This window comes from Lynx canadensis, chromosome A2, assembly GCF_007474595.2.
Source record: "Lynx canadensis isolate LIC74 chromosome A2, mLynCan4.pri.v2, whole genome shotgun sequence".
NCBI classification, from domain to species: Eukaryota; Metazoa; Chordata; class Mammalia; order Carnivora; family Felidae; genus Lynx; species Lynx canadensis.
In genome coordinates this window covers 55,417,328-55,435,798 of record NC_044304.2, presented here as the reverse complement: position 1 = coordinate 55,435,798, position 18,471 = coordinate 55,417,328, and the positions used below count along the sequence as shown (strand labels likewise).

The 18,471-nt window shown below is 56.1% G+C and overlaps 1 protein-coding gene across 1 annotated transcript; it reads left to right on the top strand.

Moving 5' to 3' along the window:
- The first annotated feature begins 43 nt into the window (after positions 1 to 43).
- TMEM43 (transmembrane protein 43) lies at positions 44 to 17,574 on the top strand. The gene is made up of 12 exons (XM_030307489.2): positions 44 to 245; positions 4,461 to 4,610; positions 5,484 to 5,618; positions 6,264 to 6,358; positions 7,390 to 7,439; positions 7,702 to 7,771; positions 8,579 to 8,649; positions 9,536 to 9,657; positions 9,934 to 10,008; positions 10,632 to 10,733; positions 13,211 to 13,328; positions 15,492 to 17,574. The coding sequence occupies exons 1-12, from the start codon at positions 234 to 236 to the stop codon at positions 15,692 to 15,694; spliced, it is 1,203 nt and encodes a 400-aa protein (XP_030163349.1). The 5' UTR covers positions 44 to 233; the 3' UTR covers positions 15,695 to 17,574.
- The last annotated feature ends 897 nt before the right edge of the window (positions 17,575 to 18,471 follow it).

The following is an 18,471-nucleotide window of genomic DNA, read 5'->3' as shown; positions in this document are numbered from 1 at the left end:
TGTTGCAACTCAGTGGCTAAAGCACCTGATCCCAGACTACATTTACCAGGAAGGCTTGCGGCGCGCAGGAGCAGAAAAGTTGTGGCTCACGGGGCACGTCCTCCCAGATTCTGGGGTTCACGCGGGTTTTCGCAGCTGTCCGGTAGGTGGTAGGCCGCTGAGTTCTGTACTCAGGCCATCAACCCCTTCCGCAGCTGAGCAGAACGAGGGTGAGCGGCGAGCCGGGTCTCACCATGGCCGCGAACGTGAGTGTCTCCTGGTCTGCCGGACCCCACCCAGACTTCCCCATCTCCCGGGGCCTCTTCCCCGAAGGGGCCGTCTAGGTCCATCTTGCCTGCCTGGCCCTCCTCCGTGCGGCCGGTCCATCTCCCTCTGCATGCCCTTGTCTCGGCCTTCCGGCAGCTAACCCGTCTGTTCATCTCTCTCAGTCTGCCCGGACCTCGACGTCGGGCTGTGCGTTTGCGGGGAGAGAGACTCGGGAGCCGTTGCTCCCAGCACTGGGATCGCCTTGTGCGCGGCGCCTGCCCGCAGCCCCTCCTTTCATTCCCAGTGCCCACCTGGGCCCTTGGGCTTCCCGTTTACACACGGGTTTTGGGAGCTGGACGGGACCTCCGAGGGAGTCGGTCCGCGGGAAGGGTGGGGAAGCCTACACGGCTCAGGTGGGGCTGTCCATCAGCGGACAGACGGGGCTGTGCGGGCGGGCCGTGAGCTCCGCGCCCTAGGGAAGCGTGTAAACCGAGGCTAGAGATGCTGCAAAGGGATGCGGGCGAGACTGAGAGTAGAGGAGTTAGGATGACTGTGGGAGGGACCATTTCCCCACTGCCGGGCCCCTTGGCCTCCTAGGGTGTGTTTGGTTAGAGAGGTCCTGGCTGAAGGTGGTTCCCTTCAAAAGGCTGCTGGCCCTTTCAACCTGCAGCCAGCCTGTCTCTCGGAAACCTTTCGAATGAAGCCCAACATTCATTCAACAAACCGAGCCGTGGGAGGAGCAGCGCCTCCCGACGGAGCGCTGGGTGTGGGAGAAGCCTGGTGACTCACCACTCCCCTCCTCTGTGAAAGTGCTTCTGGAGCCAGCCCTGGTGCCCTGCCAGCCCCAGACGCTCCCTCCCTCCTGCTTTGCTGGAGCGTCCTAGCCACTCTCCCCTGACCTGTTACACCCTCTTGCCAGACCCCTGGGTCCTCTCTGTGCCCCACGCCCCTGAAGAGGCAGGGTTTGTTTCACCCAGAGCCCTAGTGTACTCCGCCTCAGTTGGAGTTGTCTGGGAGATCTGGAAACCGTGAATGCTGCACCTAGAAACGCCTCAGGGGTAGTCTGAGACCCAGGGTCTGCCAGGGGAGCCAGCAGTCAGGAAACCAGAGGTAGATTCTGTCCACCCCCACACCGCCACCACCACCATATTTTACAGATGGAGAATTTCCCCAGCAGGACAAGGCACTTGCCCAGGGCCTGACAGCCAGCTTGGCCAGATACTTCGTGAGAAGATGCTGTCCAAAGACAGCAGGCTTGGGAGTCAGGCAGACCTGGGGGGCAAATCCAGTTTCTTCCTCTCAGAAGCGGTGTGGCCTTAATCGCTCTGGCTTTGTGTCTCTTCGTGGGATCTGTTCCTGTGAAGTTTAAGGGAGTCAGTCTGTGGTTAGCACGGTGCCTGGTACATGCCTAATGCATGAGAAAAATCTGTCTTCACAGTCTGGCTCGGGTGGCCCTGGTGGGCAGAAACTATCTTGGGTACAGTGGCACCTGACCTGGTCCAAGGAATGTGGATGAGTTTGGGCATCTTCTGCTGCCAAACCTTTGTTGAGTCATCCAGTAGCTGGGTGCACATTTACAGGAGCCACCAGGCCCAGTGAGGAAGAAAGATCTGATGATGGTGGGGTGGAGCGGGGAGGTGCCACAGCTTCTTAATCAGTATAACAACAAAACTGCCCTGGGACAGAGGCACTGGTAACCATCTCCTTTTTATAAGTGACTAAACAGGATCAGAGAGGTAGAGCGACTGATGCAACAAGTAGTTTTTAGGGCCCACGTATCAACCACTGTGCCATCACTCACTGCTCTTTGCTTCTGAGCCTGGAGTGCTCACGGAGGATATACGTATGTGTTCAACACATATCAAGGAGCCAGCATCAAGGTAAGGGGCTCAAAGGTGGCCTTGAAGGGGAGGAAGAGAGGCACCCGAGGGTGCCCCGCAGGCTAGGGAGATGGCAGAGTGGGTAGTGAAGTGTGGCTGCAGGAAATCGCCATCATCTTCCTCTCCAGACCCTCCATATTTACTGGGATTTTGGTTTGGAATGTGGGCTGGGTGTGGCATGTCACTGCCCACCCTACCCCTCCTGTGGGTTGAGGTATATCCTCCAGTGCCTTTCTTTCTTCCCTCCAAGGCCTTCCATGAGCTCCTCTCCTTGGTGTTGGCTCGTAGAGGTATGCTGAGGGGAGGCCCAGAAGGAAGTCATGCCTTCTGGCTTCCAAGTTTTGGGCTGCACTGCGAGCAGCAGGACTGGCTCCCTTCCCTGACCCTCTCTGCAGCAGGTTCCCAGTGTTCAACTCTTCTTACAGCCCAGGAAGTGAGGAATGCAGCTTGGAGCAAAGTGGTAGGAGAGTGGCCTCTGGTCTGTCCATATATGAAGCCTAATTCTGCCCCTTAGAGGCTGAGTGATCTGGGCTTAACTGCTGAGCCTCGATTTTCTCATCTGTGAAATGGGATAGCGATAGCTTTCCCATGCCTGGCCTGTAATAGACTGGCATTTGGCCGTTGTCATCATTATGATGGATGATGGTCACCTGCCTGCCTGCATCGAACAGCTCCACTCATGTTCCCCAGTGGTGTGGAAAGTTAAGACCGTTTCTGAATGCAATGGACATCTGGTTTCTGGGAGGCATGGGCTGGGGGCGTTCGGGAACAATCAGAGAATGTGGCCTCAGCCTTGTTCAAGCAGAAACTGACCCGAGTCTCTCTTCTGGCCCCCTGTGCCAGGGGCCTGGCCCACTCTGATCACTCATCTCAGAACCACTTTACACCTTTGTGACTTTGGTCAGCGTACCCCAGCCGTGGGTACCTGTGCGTTCCTTCCTGTGCCCTGCTCATTGAGCTGTCTGATAATTCAGTCCTTTGGTCTCAGCAGCGCTATGGATTGGATTATTATCCCCATTTTGCAGATGAGCGAATGGAGAACATAAAGGGGTTAATTGCTCACCCAAGGCGCCATCACCGGTACAGGGCAGGGCCTAGATTCAAACCCAGTTCTTCTGGTTCCAGTGTTCTGCTCTTAGCGATGCTAGTCAGCAGGGGACACTTCAAACCATGCTTCTCTTCTTGGCTGTACAAAACCTGACCCACTGACTCTGGAGTTTGAAGCCTACCATGAACCCTCCTGGATGTGTCTAGCCATCCTCATCTCCCCTCCAGCCCATGCCTCCCCAAACCCAGCCAGAGCAGATGGGCAGCCGTGCTCCCAGGACCACCTCCTGCTTCCTCACCATCGCTCAGTGGCTCCCCCTGCTGGGGATGCCCTTATCCCAGGATCTGCCTCTCTGATCCCAATCGAATGCCCCCTCTTCTGGGGAGCCTGCTGTGATCTCCCAGCTGGAAGGGGTCGCTCCTTTGGTACTGGATCTGCTCCTCACCAGACACTCAGCATGGCCTAGTACTGTTTGTGCCTGTAACTCGATGGCCCTGCAGCCCGTCTTCCCCTTCCCTCGCCGCTATGAGCCCTAGCGTGGCCCTCGGGAAGCTGAGCCACCGTTTGTTGAATTGAATTAATAATATATCTCTGATAACCCCTTTGGAAAACCGTTTGGCAAGTTTCTTAAAAGCATACATCTTTTCTATGATCAACAAGTTCACTCCTTTGTGGGTATTTGTTACCCACTTTCCCCAAGGAAAAGGAAAGCACCGTATCTGCATTCGGATTTCTGGGTGAATGTTCATAGAGGCATTGTTCATTACAGCTGAAAACTGGAAACAACCGACACACCCACCCACTGGCAACTGAGTCAACAAATGTGGTATATTCTTAAGTGGAATACTGTTCAGCCACGTAAAGGAATGAGCTACTGATACACACACCACAATGTAGTTGAACCTCAAAAGCTTTATGCCAAGGCAGAATCCGGACAGAAAAGAAATTTGTGCTGTATGATGGTTCCATTTACGTCAGGCTCTGTAAGAGGCAAGACTAATCTATAATGATACAAATTCAAATACTTGTTACCACTAGAGGGTGGGGAGAGGGGAGTATTGGCAGGAAAGAGGCACAAGGTAACTTTCTGAGGTGGTAGAAACATTCTTACCTTGATCTGGATGTTGGTCAGATGGGGTATGCCCATCAAACTATACCTTTAATACCTGTGCATTTTTACTGTATATAATTTCAGTGAAAACTGAATATAAACAAATAGCAGAATTCAACTTATTTTTAAAAAACTAATTTCCATTTTGATTTTTTTTAATATTTTTTTTTCTCAGTATTCCAGTACAAGTAACAGGAGAGAACATGTCAAAACTACAAGCAACCCCCAGCCAGGCTTCTTGGAGCGGCTCAGCGAGACCTCGGGTGGGATGTTTGTGGGGCTCATGACCTTCCTGCTCTCCTTCTACTTAATTTTCACCAACGAGGTAAAATGTTTGGGATTCCCCTGTGCAGTATTAGAGAGCAAAGGCTATGAGTCCAGAGGCTGGATGTGGTGACAAGGGCCTAGATTTTACCACAGGCAGGGCCGGGGGTGGGGGTGGCAGTGCTAAATTAGTCAGAATGTTTTCTCTTAGGACTCATGTCACAACTGTCGTAAGTAGGAAGACAAGTGCATTGGTGCACAGGCCTGAAATCCTGGGGTAGCCTCAGCTTCAGGCGTGGTTGGATCCAGGTGTTCATGTTGGGTCACCAGGAATCTCCATTTTTCCACTCTTGCCTGTTTTTCTCTTTATGGATTCTTCTTTGGCGGGCTTTTCCTTTGTGGTGGTAAAGATGGCCAACAACTGCAGGGTCACATCCCACCAGCTTAGCAGCCCCGTCTCTTCCAAGACCAACTTAGCAAAAGTTGCAGGGAGATGTTTCAGTGTCCTGGCTCATCTCAGTCCTCTCTCTGAACTAATCCCTGAGGACGATGAACCCGTGTTCCGATTGGCTAAGCCTGGGTCCCGTGATTTGGACAGCACTACAGACAGGCCCATCTAAACCACATAGACTGGGAGGTGAGGGAGAGGGAGAAGGCAGAGAGAGATGGCATAAGGGCACACAGCAGACAGAAGCACCAGCACAGGGTAGCAATGAGACTGGTGAGAGTGTGGCAGGAAGAGAACTGCCTGGGAAAGCAGGAGTCTTGGGTTCCAGTTCACCTGTGCCGCTTGCCAGGCCTTGGTTTTCCAGCTGTGAAATGGGGAGATAAGCCCCATGCTTCCCGAGGCCCCATCCTGACATGATACACTGCGGTAAGCACGACTGTGCTGAGCCGCATCTGAGGTGAAATCCCCACTCGCCTTTGCTCCCAGGGCCGCGCACTGAAGACAGCCACCTCCCTGGCCGAGGGGCTCTCCCTTGTGGTGACCCCTGACAGCATCCACAGTGTGGCCCCAGAGAATGAGGGAAGGCTGGTGCACATCATCGGGGCCCTGCGCACGTCCAAGGTAGGTTTGGTGAAGCTTTCTGACCCGCCGGAGGCTCGGGGCACATCGCTGGTTGTTGTCTGGTTGGGGCTTTTAAGCACATGGGCTTTGGAGAGGGACACGCAGGTGTGATTCCCGGCTGCCCCACTCAGCAGCTGTGCGGACCTGTCAGTCCTGAGTCTCAGCATCTTTCTCTGCAAAATGCAGACAATAACTGTAACAAACTGGGGGGCTGGCTTCAAGGATTTGGTGGGATCAGATGGCCAACCCCTTGGCCCGGTGCTCAGCACGTGGCAGGAGCTTCACGAAAAGGTGCTTTAGCAGTTACGATAACACGTGTGTCTAGCACAAGGCCCAAAGGTACTCTGGTGATCAGACCTCCCTCTCCTGTTTGAACCCTAAATACCCCGTGGTTGGTGCCAGGGCATTGGTCGTGCAGCCCGAGCTGGTGCTGTGAGGCTCCCGGCCCCAGGCGCTGGGCATTGTGGACTCGGGACAGGCAGCGTCACCCGGTCCTCCCGCCCGAAGCAGCTGTGGTACCTGCCTCCGGGCCCTGTCCTCCCTGCCTGTTTTTCGTCCGGCTTCCTCTGGCATCCTGGGCTGGTATGAGCCTTGTCCTGAGTTTTGTGTTGCTTGTGTGTTTGATTTGTTTGATTCTTTTTGAAGCTCTTGTCGGATCCAAACTATGGGGTCAACCTTCCGGCTGTGAAGCTGCGGCGACACGTGGAGATGTACCAGTGGGTGGAAACGGAGGAGTCGCGGTGAGCTGGCAGGGAGTGAAAACTCCAGGATAAGAGGTGCAGACGTCAGATGTCAGGATCAGATGCAGGTGGCTCTTTATTTGGACACTTCTGGAATTTAAAGTATGGTATCTTCCTCTCAGAGGGGGCGCCTGGGTGGCTCAGTTGGTTAAGCGTCCGACTTCAGTTCAGGTCATGATCTCGCGGTTTGTGGGTTCGAGCCCCGCGTCGGGCTCTGTGCTGACAGCTCAGAGCCTGGAGCCTGCTTCAGATTCCGTGTCCCCCCCCAGTCTCTCTCTGCCCCTACCCGGCTCATGCTGTGTCCCTCTTGCTCTCAAAAATAAATAAACATTAAAACAATTTTTTTTAAATCTTCCTATCAGAAGTGTTGAATCATCCCCAAGTTATCAGCCAATGATCTTCTGTTTGGAGGTGGCAGAAAACCTAATGCGAGTGGGAGGATGGGTTAGCTCCCGTGTCTAGGGAGTTACGCAGGGCTGCCCAGGCTTGAGGCATGACTGGATCCAGGCACAAACAGTGCTTTCCTGCATGTGGGTTCCGTGCTGTCTCCCATGACGGGGCAGAGGTGGCACTGGGTTACATCCTGTCCCTTCTGACAGAAGTCTGAGGGCATCTGTCATTAGGCTGGAGTCACTTGGAGCCAAGCAATGTGGACTGTGAGTGAGGATGGGGAGGTGGTTAGGGGAGCCAGGGCAGCTGCAAGGGGCCCTCCGTGGGGCTGGCCTGGGGCAGAGGGTGCAGCGAGGTGTCTGAGCCCAGAGGGCAGGGCTGCAGCCCTTGGCATGAGCCAAGTGGAGCCACATTTCAGCCTAGGAGGATAAAGCTCTTTTCTCCAGGGTGGGCCTTTGAGGGATGGAGCTGGCTGTCTGCCCAGGAGTAAACACCTGTCTCTGGCTGGTATAGACAAGACCAGCTCCATTTGGAGATTTTGACCTCATGGGCCCAAGTTGTGTCCAGCTGGAGAAGCTTAGACATGGGACTGCCCTGGGGGTGACAGGCTAACTCTGGAGTGCCCTGTGCTTTCCCCACAGGGAGTACACCGAGGACGGGCAGGTGAAGACAGAGACAAGGTACTCCTACAGTGAGTACCGGGCCCCCACCATCCCTGCACACATGTGGTCTCTGCCCCTGGCCGAGGCTGACGGCAGTGGGGAAGGCGTGGAACCAGATGTCGGGATTGCTGGGTGTCAGTCCTCAGAGTCTGGCTCTGTCATGTGTCCACTGAGGCTCCAGGAGCTGTCCCTCTGGCCCTGGAGTGGCCAAGGGCTTGGATAAAAGGACACAGAGCCTCAGACATGTGGCCACTCTTACCATGGTTCCTGAGTTCCCTCTCCCTGTGACAGACACCGAGTGGAGGTCAGAAATCGTCAACAGCAGAAACTTCGACCGAGAGATTGGCCACAAAAACCCCAGGTGAGAGGTGGCCCTGAGCACAGCCTTGCCGGCCACTGGCGGGTCCCCAGCCTCAGCTTCCTCAGCAGAGTGATGGGGTTGAGTTGCTTCTGCCTCATGAGTTGATGAAAGTCTGGGACACAGTTCTGAGGCCAGTTCCTGCGCTGGGCACTGGGAATGTGGAGGGAAATCCCGATTCCTGACCCCCACAGGTCCAACAGGTCACGAATGTAAGGCCTGGACTGAGTGCTGAGAGGCACTTGCACATACAGTATCCGGGAAGCATTTGTTAACAGCCATGGGGATGGGAGGGCAATCAGGAAGGGCTTTCAGGAGGCAGTGGCATTTGATCTGGGCCTTTGTAGGATTTGGGCAGAAGGCAGTTAGCTCAGAGACACGGGGGTGGTGAGATGGGCTTGGCGCTGGAGCGTGGCTGGAGCCGCGGGCAGGCCTGTGCCCGGAAGGGTCTTGAATATGCACAGTTGAGCTTGGGAGCTACCTGGGGCTGGGAAGGCTGGGAAGGGTCAGGGATGATGTAGAGAACCACAGAGGGTCCATGTGATGACTGGTGGCTGGGGTGGGCCAGGCTGGTAGGGGTCTAGATGTGAAGCTCTGGGGGACAGGAGACAGGAGGAGGGTGCTCCACCAGGCGAGGGGACAGGAGCGTCCGAGGGGTAGATCAGGTGGTAAAGACAAGACCTCCGCAGTGCTTGGGCTAGTCGGGACTTGCAGGAGCCCCGGGGTGGAAAACCTGCCCAGCGCAACCCAAAGAGACGGCACAGCCCCCAGCCAGTGCCCCGCTCCGCCGACAGCTCCTTCTCTTCACAGCGCAATGGCAGTGGAGTCGTTCACGGCTACAGCCCCCTTTGTCCAAATTGGCAGATTCTTCCTCTCGGCGGGTAAGTTTCTGGCCCCTTCAGATGAGCCAACAGCACCCAGAGGCCTTGTACTTCTACTTGGCCACCTCCCAGGAGCTGGGGTCCCCACTGCCCTGGATGTGGGATCAGCCTGCACTTTCCCGGCATCGTACTTTGGGCTGGGGGCCAGAGGGAAGGCAGACCCCCAGGAGGTGGGGGACTTGTGCAGAGCGGCCCCACCTGAGCCAGGTTCCTTTGAAACACAGTCTCTTCCAGAGAATAAGTACCAGGCACCCCTGGTGCCTGATCTGACCAGACAGAGCTGAGAGCCCTTCCTCAAGCAGCCCCAGAGCCAGCCGCAGAGATAAGGCTGCCCCCAAGGCCTCCGTCTGTGAGCCCCAGCCGGCATCCTGCCCTATGTGAGGGAGAGGGTGGTTCACTGTAGGCCCCCCAGGTGACACCAAGGAGAGGCTTTCCAGGGACAAGGAGGCACCACCAGCCACCTGGGTCTATCCTTGGGCCTGCCCCAATAGAGTGGGAGAGAAGACACATAGGCCCCAAATAGCCAGGGAGAGGGAGGACGGGCTGTGCCCTGGGGCCTGGCTTGTCTGCCATCTGCCCTGTTGCCCAGTCAGTGGCTGCTGTGCCTCTAGTGCAATGCATACAGCAGGCGAGCCAGGCTTGGACAGGTAGGGGGATCTGAGGCAGAACAGGTGCAGGGCTCGGGCTGTTTCCAGAGCTGCAGCCACTCCCACCGGCTGAAAGGGGGATGGGGAGGCTTTCCTGGAGGAGATGGAGACTGAAAGGGGCCTGTGGTACGGAAGGAGGGATTGGGGAGGGTGCTCCCGGAAGGCGGTCGGGCTGAAGGGTGTACCGCTCGGGGGCGTTGTTTGCACAGCATCGTTTGTGACTCCCGCACACCCCTCAGGCCTCATCGACAAAGTCGACAACTTCAAGCCACTGAGCCTGTCCAAGCTGGAGGACCCGCACGTGGACATCATTCGCCGGGGAGACTATTTCTACCACAGCGAAAACCCCAAGTATCCGGAGGTACACAGGGGCTTGGGCTGTTCACACAGCAGAGGTGGAGGCCCTTACAGTGCCAGCCCCCGGACAACACACAGGAGCCACATTCCTGCTTGGGACTCTGATTCGGTTCAGTTGCATCCACTTGGCCAAATGAGATTGGAGGGGAGAAGCCTTGAGATGGGAGCCCCTGGGCCGAGGTGTGGAGGTGGGAAAAGAGCTTCTGCTCTGGGTGCTGGGGACACAGGCCCAGGCTGACTGCTCCCGGTCTCAGTCAGCCCACGTCTCTCCCACCCCCAGGTCGGAGACCTGCGCGTGTCCTTTTCCTACGCGGGGCTGAGCGGCGATGACCCCGACCTGGGCCCAGCTCACGTGGTAAGTGGCTTCCCCAGGGCAGACCCAAGCAGGGCGTCCTGGCCTTCCAGGGCACAGGCACCACGTACAATGCCGTGAACACTTTGGACCCTTCCTGCAGGAAGTGTGTGCATGTGCTCACACCCGCACACAGACGGCTGTGCCTTGGAGCAGTTTCAGAGCTCCGTGTGCTCCACAGCCATCCGGGGACATCCATGGGCCCCAGGCTAAGAACTGCTGTTGTAGGGGGACCTCCTAATCATGCCTGCCCAAGTTCTTCCAATCACATGCAGCTCTTTCCCCCACCCCTGCCTCCCAGCCCCCAGCCCCCAGCCCCCAGTTTTTGCTCTGTAAATACTTGGTCTCCGGTTCCTGACCCTGTCACATGCAGTCCCACCCCTGGCCCCAGCCCCTGCCCCACACTGACACATGCTTCTTTTTGCCAGGGTCTTCCCGGGAGCTTGAAATGAAGCAGCTCCACTGACCTCTGGGGGGCAGGTGTGCCCCAGGCCGATAGGTGGAGAGAGGGGCTCCGGGCTGGCACGGGTCTCCTCACTGTCTCCCCCAGTTGGCGTTCAGTGCGGAGGGGTGCTGGGACCCAGCCCGCCAGTCCCCTCAGCTCTAACACTGAGTTCTCCCATCAGGTCACTGTGATTGCCCGGCAGCGGGGTGACCAGCTACTCCCATACTCCACCAAGTCTGGGGACACCTTGCTTCTCCTGCACCATGGGGACTTCTCGGCAGAGGTGAGTTGCTGCTGCCTGTCTGTGGGATGGAGGGGCAGGCATCTCCCTCCTTCCCTCTCCCCTCCCGTGGTTATTTAATAAGCTCCCACACTAGAGGGCGTAGCCAGTGCAATGAGGCAAGAAAAAGAATTGGAAGGAGCAGGAATCTCCCCATATGGGCAGCGGACTGTGTGTAGGATCGTACTTTGGGCATAGGCCCAAAGGATGCCGACCGAGGATAGAACAGGGGGCACAGCAGACCCCTCCTCCTCAGGCTTCCCACCTCCTGGGGGGAGGGACCCATCAGAAGAAAGAGCGAGTGAGGACACCGTGTGCTGAGAGCTGCGTAGGGGAGGCAGATGCTCTGAAAAACAGACGGGATGATAGAGCTGCAGAGTCCCCATCTGTACAATGGGGAGGGTCATGTCTCACCTAAGTCCCTAACTTTTGATTAGTTCGATTGCATGCCTTAAAAGTTAGCCCCTCTTTTCCAGGCAGAAACCCTTCTCTTCAACAGAAAAATTGTTTTTACATTGTTGATGAACACAGTGTATCACTGGTGGGAAATTCTATATGTGCCTGGAGCAGGATTGCAGGACTTTTCAGTCCATAAAGCTTTGAGAAGGAAAGGCAGTGGGTAGGGGTCCAGGCATAGCTGTGGCCCATTTGACTGTTATCGTCCTTCTCACTTCGGCCCCTGGCCCCAGGTGATGATGGGCCTCACCTTGTCCTCTGTCCAGCCAGGACCAGGGTATGGGCAGGCTGCCACCCAGGAGCCCGGTGACCAGCCTCAGGGTGGGGCTGCCACCTCCCAGTTGGGCGGGCGTGAGTCACCCTTTCCATGGCAGCTCTCAGGGAGTCTCTAAAATTAGGAGGCCCTGCCCAGGCTTCTCTCTCTCCTGCAGCCCCAGCCCGATCCCGCACTTCAGTCTCCTGCAGGTGGAGGCCCAGGTCTCAGAGCCATTGCCCCCAGAGAGGAGTGGGTGGGGCTCATGGCCTGCTAACTCCCAGGAAGGCAGGCTCAGGCAGTGCTGACCACCCCGGGCCTCCAGCACAGGGCCTGGGGTCTCCGGGAAGCAGGGAGAGAAGGCCCGGAGCCAACGAGGTGGCCAGGGCCCTGAGGAGAAACCCAGACCCCGTGAGTCAGGATGCCCAGATTCCAGCCCTGGCAGCAGGAGGGCTCAGTGTGGACAAGTGTGGACACGAGCTGGCCCTAACTCAAGCCCTGCTCTGTCTTCCACTGGCTACAGGACCTTGAACCAGTTGTTTATCCTCTTGGATGATAACAATGATGATCCTTATCTTATTTGGTTATTGTAAAGATTATTCATTTATTCAGAGCCTTGGTTTCCTTATCTGTAAAATGGAGATAAGTGTGTCTACTTTGTGAAGTTTTTTTGAGGTTTAAGTAAGGCAGTACTTGTAAAGCACCGAGGACAGCAACTGATAAGTGGTAAGCACTAAATGTTAGCTGTCCTTATCGTTATTGTCATAGACAATGGGGGTGCTCTCTATAGAAATGACATTAAGGCTGGCACTGGCAGAATGTGTAGGAGCTGGCTGGGCATGCTCCAGGCAGAGCAAGCACATGTGCAAAGGCCCTGGGACAGAAGGACACTTGACCTGGACCCCTGACAGGCACCAGGGTCTCGGCAGGTTGCCATGGGGAGGAGGTGGCGGAGAGGAGGAGGCTATTGCAGCGGTCCTGGTGAGGGTGACTGTGGTGAGAGTTCTGGGGAAATGTGGACGCAGCATTGACAGGACTTGCTGACAGGCCGGATGGGAGGTGGTCCTTGTGGGGAGCAGCAAGCCGAGTCTGACAGCCCGGTTTGGGCTTGTGCAGGCGGTGGGCAGTGGTAGCATTTGCTGAGGTGGAGACAGGAGGAACAGGTCGGGGGCTGGGGGGAGGCTGCAGTGTGGGTGTCGGATGGCACGTGAACAGCAGGAGGCCCCGGGCTGCAGCTAGAAACCATGGGGCGGGGTGGGCAGGGTGGTGTTCTGGCACGGAGGCGCCGAGAAAATGGTTGGGACCCGCGGGGAGGGTGCGCTGTGAAACTCCAGCGTGCAGAGGGCAGGCAGAGGGAGGGGGGCAGCTGTGGAGACTGCGAAGCAGGGGGGAAACGGAGCGAGGTGCCCAGAACCATGTGAGGAGCGGCCAAGGTGAAGCGTCACACAGGATGCACTATTGGGGATGGTGGTAAATGACCCCAGAAAGGAACCCCTGGAGGAAGGAGGTTGGGGTTCATTCCGGATGAGGTGGTGGGCTAAGGACTCCTCCCTTCCACAGAGGTCTCCTGCCCCATCCTGTGCTGTGCGAGATGGGCAGACACCTAGGCCCGGGCAGGAGACGTGCCCTTACCTCCCCTGGTCTTCTCAGAAATGGCCAAACGGCTCCTGGGTTGGGATGGACCCTCTGGCACCTGCCCTGCCAGCTAGGGAGGCTGGTGGCCCCTCAGAGACATGAGACGTGACGCCCCTTCCCCCGCCTTGCCCTGCAGGAGGTGTTCCGTAGAGAACAAAAGAGCAACTCCCTGAAGACATGGGGCCTGCGGGCCGCCGGCTGGATGGCCATGTTTATGGGTCTCAACCTCATGACGCGGATCCTGTATACGCTGGGTAGGTGTGCAGGGACAGGCGGGGGCATCTTGCTCACCCTCATGCAGCCCACATGCCTCCCTTGCACTTCTCACACCATCTCTAACCCTTTCCGGCCTGCTGTGGTGCTCTTTGGGGCAGAGGCCGGGTATTTGGCCCATGTCTGAGTCCCAGTGCACAGCCCTGGGATGAATGGGCGGAGGAAGACAGAGATGATGGACAGGTGCTTTTGGGGGCGGGCGCGGGGTGGGGTGCCACCTCCTGGGAGGGAGTGTGTGGGAGGGTTCGGTGTGGCTCCTGTGATCTGAGGGTCCGGCCCATCTGTCCCCAGCTGACCCGCTCATTCCTTCAGCCCTTCATTCCACAAGTGAGCAGCCCCGACGGGGAGAGCGGCCAGGCTTTGCAGTGAGCCAGGTCTGTCATGTCAGAGCTCTGGGTACTCGGGCCATTCCCCTTCCTGCCTCAGCGTCAGTCACCTCACACCTAATGTGCAGTTTTGTGAAACGTTTGGCAAATAGGAAACACCCCAAAACTTTTATGCTTCCTCACCCTAAGACCTGGGCTAGATTCGGGGCAGCCAGCAAGTTGGAGTGCGAGGCAGAGTGCTGGGCCGCTCACTCGGCACCCGTGAGCCCAGCAGTTGCCAAGTGACCCAACCTGGCACAGGACTGAGGCCCCGGTTGACCGAGTAAGCACTAGCCCCACACTGTTGATCTGGGCGGACGGGGCTTCTCAGGGGACTTGTGTCCAAGCCTTTACCCCAGTGTGTCTGTCCAGTCCGATAATTCCGTCCAGCCCTCGCCAGGCCCCAACAGAACCCTCTCCCCCATTTACCCTTTCCAGTGGGGGGGGGGGGGTAGGAGGTCTGGCTGCAGTACATCCCAGGCTAGGAGGGAAAAGGACACTTCCTCCCTTCCAAGGCTTTCTCGGGACAGCTGAGTTGTGCTCAAACCAGCCAGACGCATCTTGCGTGCCATTTGGGAGAGATTAGAATTTGATCAAAATTCTCCACCTTTCCTTTGCATTGAACGCGACCTTGGGTTAGGCCATTTCCCCTCTCGGAGCCTCAGTCCCCCCACTGCCAGATGAGGAGGTGGGAATCTGTCTCAGAGGGCCCTTTGATTCTCTGACTGCCCACGATCCTCCTCTTTGCTCTTCATCTGGGATGCTGACGCTCTAGACCGAGGACAGACGTCAGAGCAGGGACCGATCAGGGAAGCGACGAGCCAGCATTCGTTCACTCCGGCATTCAGTCAGTAAGCACTTACTAAGTGCCTGCTGTACGCAGGATACCACTCTAGGCCCTGGAGACTATGCCGTGGGCAGCACAGACAAGGTTCCTGGCTCTGGCACTTTCTAGCTGTAAGACATTAGGCAAGTTGAACTCCCTGGGCCTTGGTGCCCTTGTGGATAGAATGAGGGTAAAACAGTACAGCCTCCCAGGGCAGGCACGAGGGTTTGAGGAGACGGTCCACATAGTGCCTGATACGTGGTCGATGCACAAAAACACGAACCCTGCTTACTGTGAGGGCCAAGGTGGGGTATGTGTGGGAACAGACCAAGCTGAGCCAGGGTCCTCTGTTCATAGCGCCAGACCACTGGGGCTTCCTGGAACTGAGTGAAGATTCCCCCTGTGGACTGCCATCAGCTATAGAATGCTTACCTGAAGGGGCAGACAGGCCAAGGACAGGGTAATTCCAGATGGATTAGCCGGACCCTAGACTTTACCATATGGGGCCAGTGGCCCGTGAGATCCTTGAGGTGGGAGCCAGCTTAAGCTGACTTATTTCCCTCAGCGCAGAGCTGTGCACACAGGTAATGACCCGAATGGCCGAGAAACCCACCTGGGCACCCACAGAAGGTCCCGCCCACAGTTTTCGTCGAGGTGTGAAGCAGGCGTAACTTGCCACCATTACAGGCAGATGTCTTCCCAGACCGATGGCACCAAGGCACTCCCACCTGCCTGCTCTCCTGGGGCGGCGCATGGTGTGTGGTGTGCCTTCCTCCTCTGGGTCCTCCAGCTCTCACGGGAGCCTGTTCGCGCCACCGTGGCCCCTCCCTCCCTCCTCCTCACCTGGTGACACGGGCCCCTCCTGGTCCGCAGACACGGGAACAATCCGCTGACCTCGTGCGATGCAGAGCACCGTGGCCCCGGAAGCCTCACCACCTTTCTCTTCCCCACAGTGGACTGGTTCCCCGTCTTCCGAGACCTGGTCAACATTGGCCTGAAAGCCTTCGCCTTCTGCGTGGCCACCTCGCTCACCTTGCTGACCGTGGCTGCCGGCTGGCTCTTCTACCGGCCCCTGTGGGCCCTCTTCCTTGGCTGCCTGGCCCTGGTGCCCATCGTCATTGCTCGGACCCGGGTGCCGGCCAAAAAGCTGGAGTGAGGCAGGCCCTGGCCGCCGCCCGACACCCGCGTGCTCCTCAGGATCCAGCTCACCCCCCGCCCCCGTGACCCCGCTCCTCGCCCCAGCATGAGCCCGCATCGGTTTTGGATTCTGCGCCCGCTCCGCTCCTCAAGGGGCCACGCCTCGCAGTGCGCGTGGACGTCAGGTTTGGTGCCCACCAGCTCGCGTCTTCCCACCCTCTTTCTCGCCAGCAGGCAGCTCTGGTGAGCAGAGGCGGCAGCTCCCGGCTGGCCGTGTGACAGGCGACAGGCATCCATTCTGCTTGCTTCCCTCCCTTCCCTCGGGACCGTGTGGCTGCTTCACGCGTCTCGCTTGGCTGATGTCTGCCAACAGTGAGCTGGTGACACTCCACACGGACCTGCTGCTTTAACACTCACCGGCCCCTCACCCTCACCCTTGGAGACAAGTGCCAGGGCTCTGCCCAGCCACCCCTGCCCCGTGATCCCGCGTGGCCACCGTCACCAGCGGCCTCTGAGCGTGCTGCGGTGCCGGACAGACCGGGCACGGGCCCCCACGCGGGGCACCACAAACCCAGTTCGGGCACGGCACCTGACTTGGTACTTAGAAAAGCCACCGAGGTCACAGTGAAGAAGCGTGGGATATTTGTTGGGCTTTATTTACACGTAGTTGATAGTTTGGCAGAAACTTCTTAGTGTGTAGGATTTCCAAAGCTCTCATTTGTTATGTTTCTCTTTGCTACGCTTCATGTGTATTTTCCTACTCTAAGAGGGTGTTGTTTCAAATAAGATTTAAAAACACAAAACACTGCTTGAATGATGAGCACTTCAGACTGTTAGAGAAAAACTCCTCTTAATCTGTCAGTTGAAGTTAATTCAGGGCACAGAGAGGTGTAAATGGGGGCGTGACTTACTGCTTAAAAAAGAGTCACCTCCGTCAGAACTCTGGTCACTGGGAGGCTCCAAGGTGCTTTTGAAGCCAGCGTTGGCGAAGGGATCCCACTCTGGGAGGAGAGGGGAATTTGGAGAAGGTGGAGAGAGGCATTTCCGTTTATCCTCTGGCATCAGAAACTACCGATTTACTTGAAGATGGTTTTGAGTTTTCAGTCAACCGTTCAAGGAAAAGGCTGGACGCTTTCTCATCCTGAGTGGGCTCCCTCGTGCCCCCATCACCCCAAACCAGAAATCTGATACCTGACGCTTGTGCAGCGCCCGGGCCTCATGCCTTTCACCATGGGAGGCGTTCACACTAGCAGCTGGCCCCCGGGTAACTCCTGTTGTGCCCACGTCCACAGCTTCTCTAAGTAAAATGTACCCACACTTCATTGCGCTCCTGCTGTTTCCCAGCTACTCTCACGCCCTCTGAAGCATAAAGTGTGTTGTCACCTTGATGTCTCAAAAGGTCCTTCGTATATCCTTTATCTGTTTATTACTTGGAAACTGTTCTGCCTTGCTGGGAGCGGTCGCTTTAGCAAATTAGTTGGTAGTTGAGTGAGTGATGGGAGACCTAACAATCTCTCATCGGCCTGGGAGATCTGTGGTGTAACTTCAGGTTCTTCGTGCAGAGAACAGCTGGCCCCAAAGAGGACTTAGCTGGATTTAAGAATCGAAACAGTATTCACCACTGCTTATCACGTGAGCAGTTGTCATCGAGTGTCTCCTCGTGAAGGATGCTTTTGGAAAACAATACAACTAGATGGTGGCTGAATACAAACTCTGTGGGATTTGGTTTGTGTAATTTTTTCTACTACAGATTTTAAATTACTGCGAATTTCAGTAGTGTTCTTAAAGAGCAAAATAATGTTAAGAAATGTTTGAAGTCTTTGGGAAATCATGAAATTTGTATCGTATTTGTATTTTTGATAAAAATTCAAAATAAATTTCAAAAGAGCTTTTATAGGACCTTGCTGTTACTTTTTTTTTTTGAAATTTCTATCTTAAACAGTTCAGCTGTAGAACTGATGAAGGACTGTGAGTTTTTAGAACTCCGTTCTAAGTAGCTTTTAGTGGTTAAAATGGGTTTCAATTTTTCTGAAAAGGGCAACTTGTCATTTTTAACACATGCTTTGTTTTGGATTGACTCAAAGTAAATGACTCAGACTTCACGCAGCTTCAGAATGCATCAGAAGAGGTGGATGGAGCCACGGTGTGGCACAGTGCACAGCAGGCACCCTGGACGTTAGGTTGGCACAGACCCGGGTTCCAGCCCCAAGTGTGCCACTGCCTGGCTGTGGCTGTGTGACGCTGGGCCACGTCCATGATCTGAGTCTCAGCTTCCTCATCTATAAAATGGCCCCGATGCCTTTCTCCCTTACCGTGGAAAGGACTACATGAGATAAAGCCCACGAAATGCCTGACGTGTGGCATGTTAGTTTTTCACTTTTTGCCTGTTCTTTTTTTTTTTTTTTTTAAATGTTATTTATTTTGAGAGTGCACGCGCGGATGGGCAGAGAGAGAGAAGGGGGGAGAACCCCAAAGCAGGGGTTGCAGCTCCGTGCAGAGCCTGACGCGGGGCTCGACCTCCTGACTGTTAGATCGTGACTCGAGCTGACATCACGAGTAGGACGCTTAACTGACTGAGCCCCCCCGGGTGCCCCACTGCCTCCTGTTCTGGATCCACGGACAGCTGCTGACTGTCCACACTGGGGCCGGCAGCGTGTGTCCTTTTTGTTATAAGATGTGAAGCAGCTGAGTTACTTCCCAAAACCTACTCTCCTCATCCGCGGGACCACTGCCATTCAACTCCCACAAAACAAGTCGCTTACCTCTAGGAGAGCGTGCGGGAAGTGTGAGGCTCTG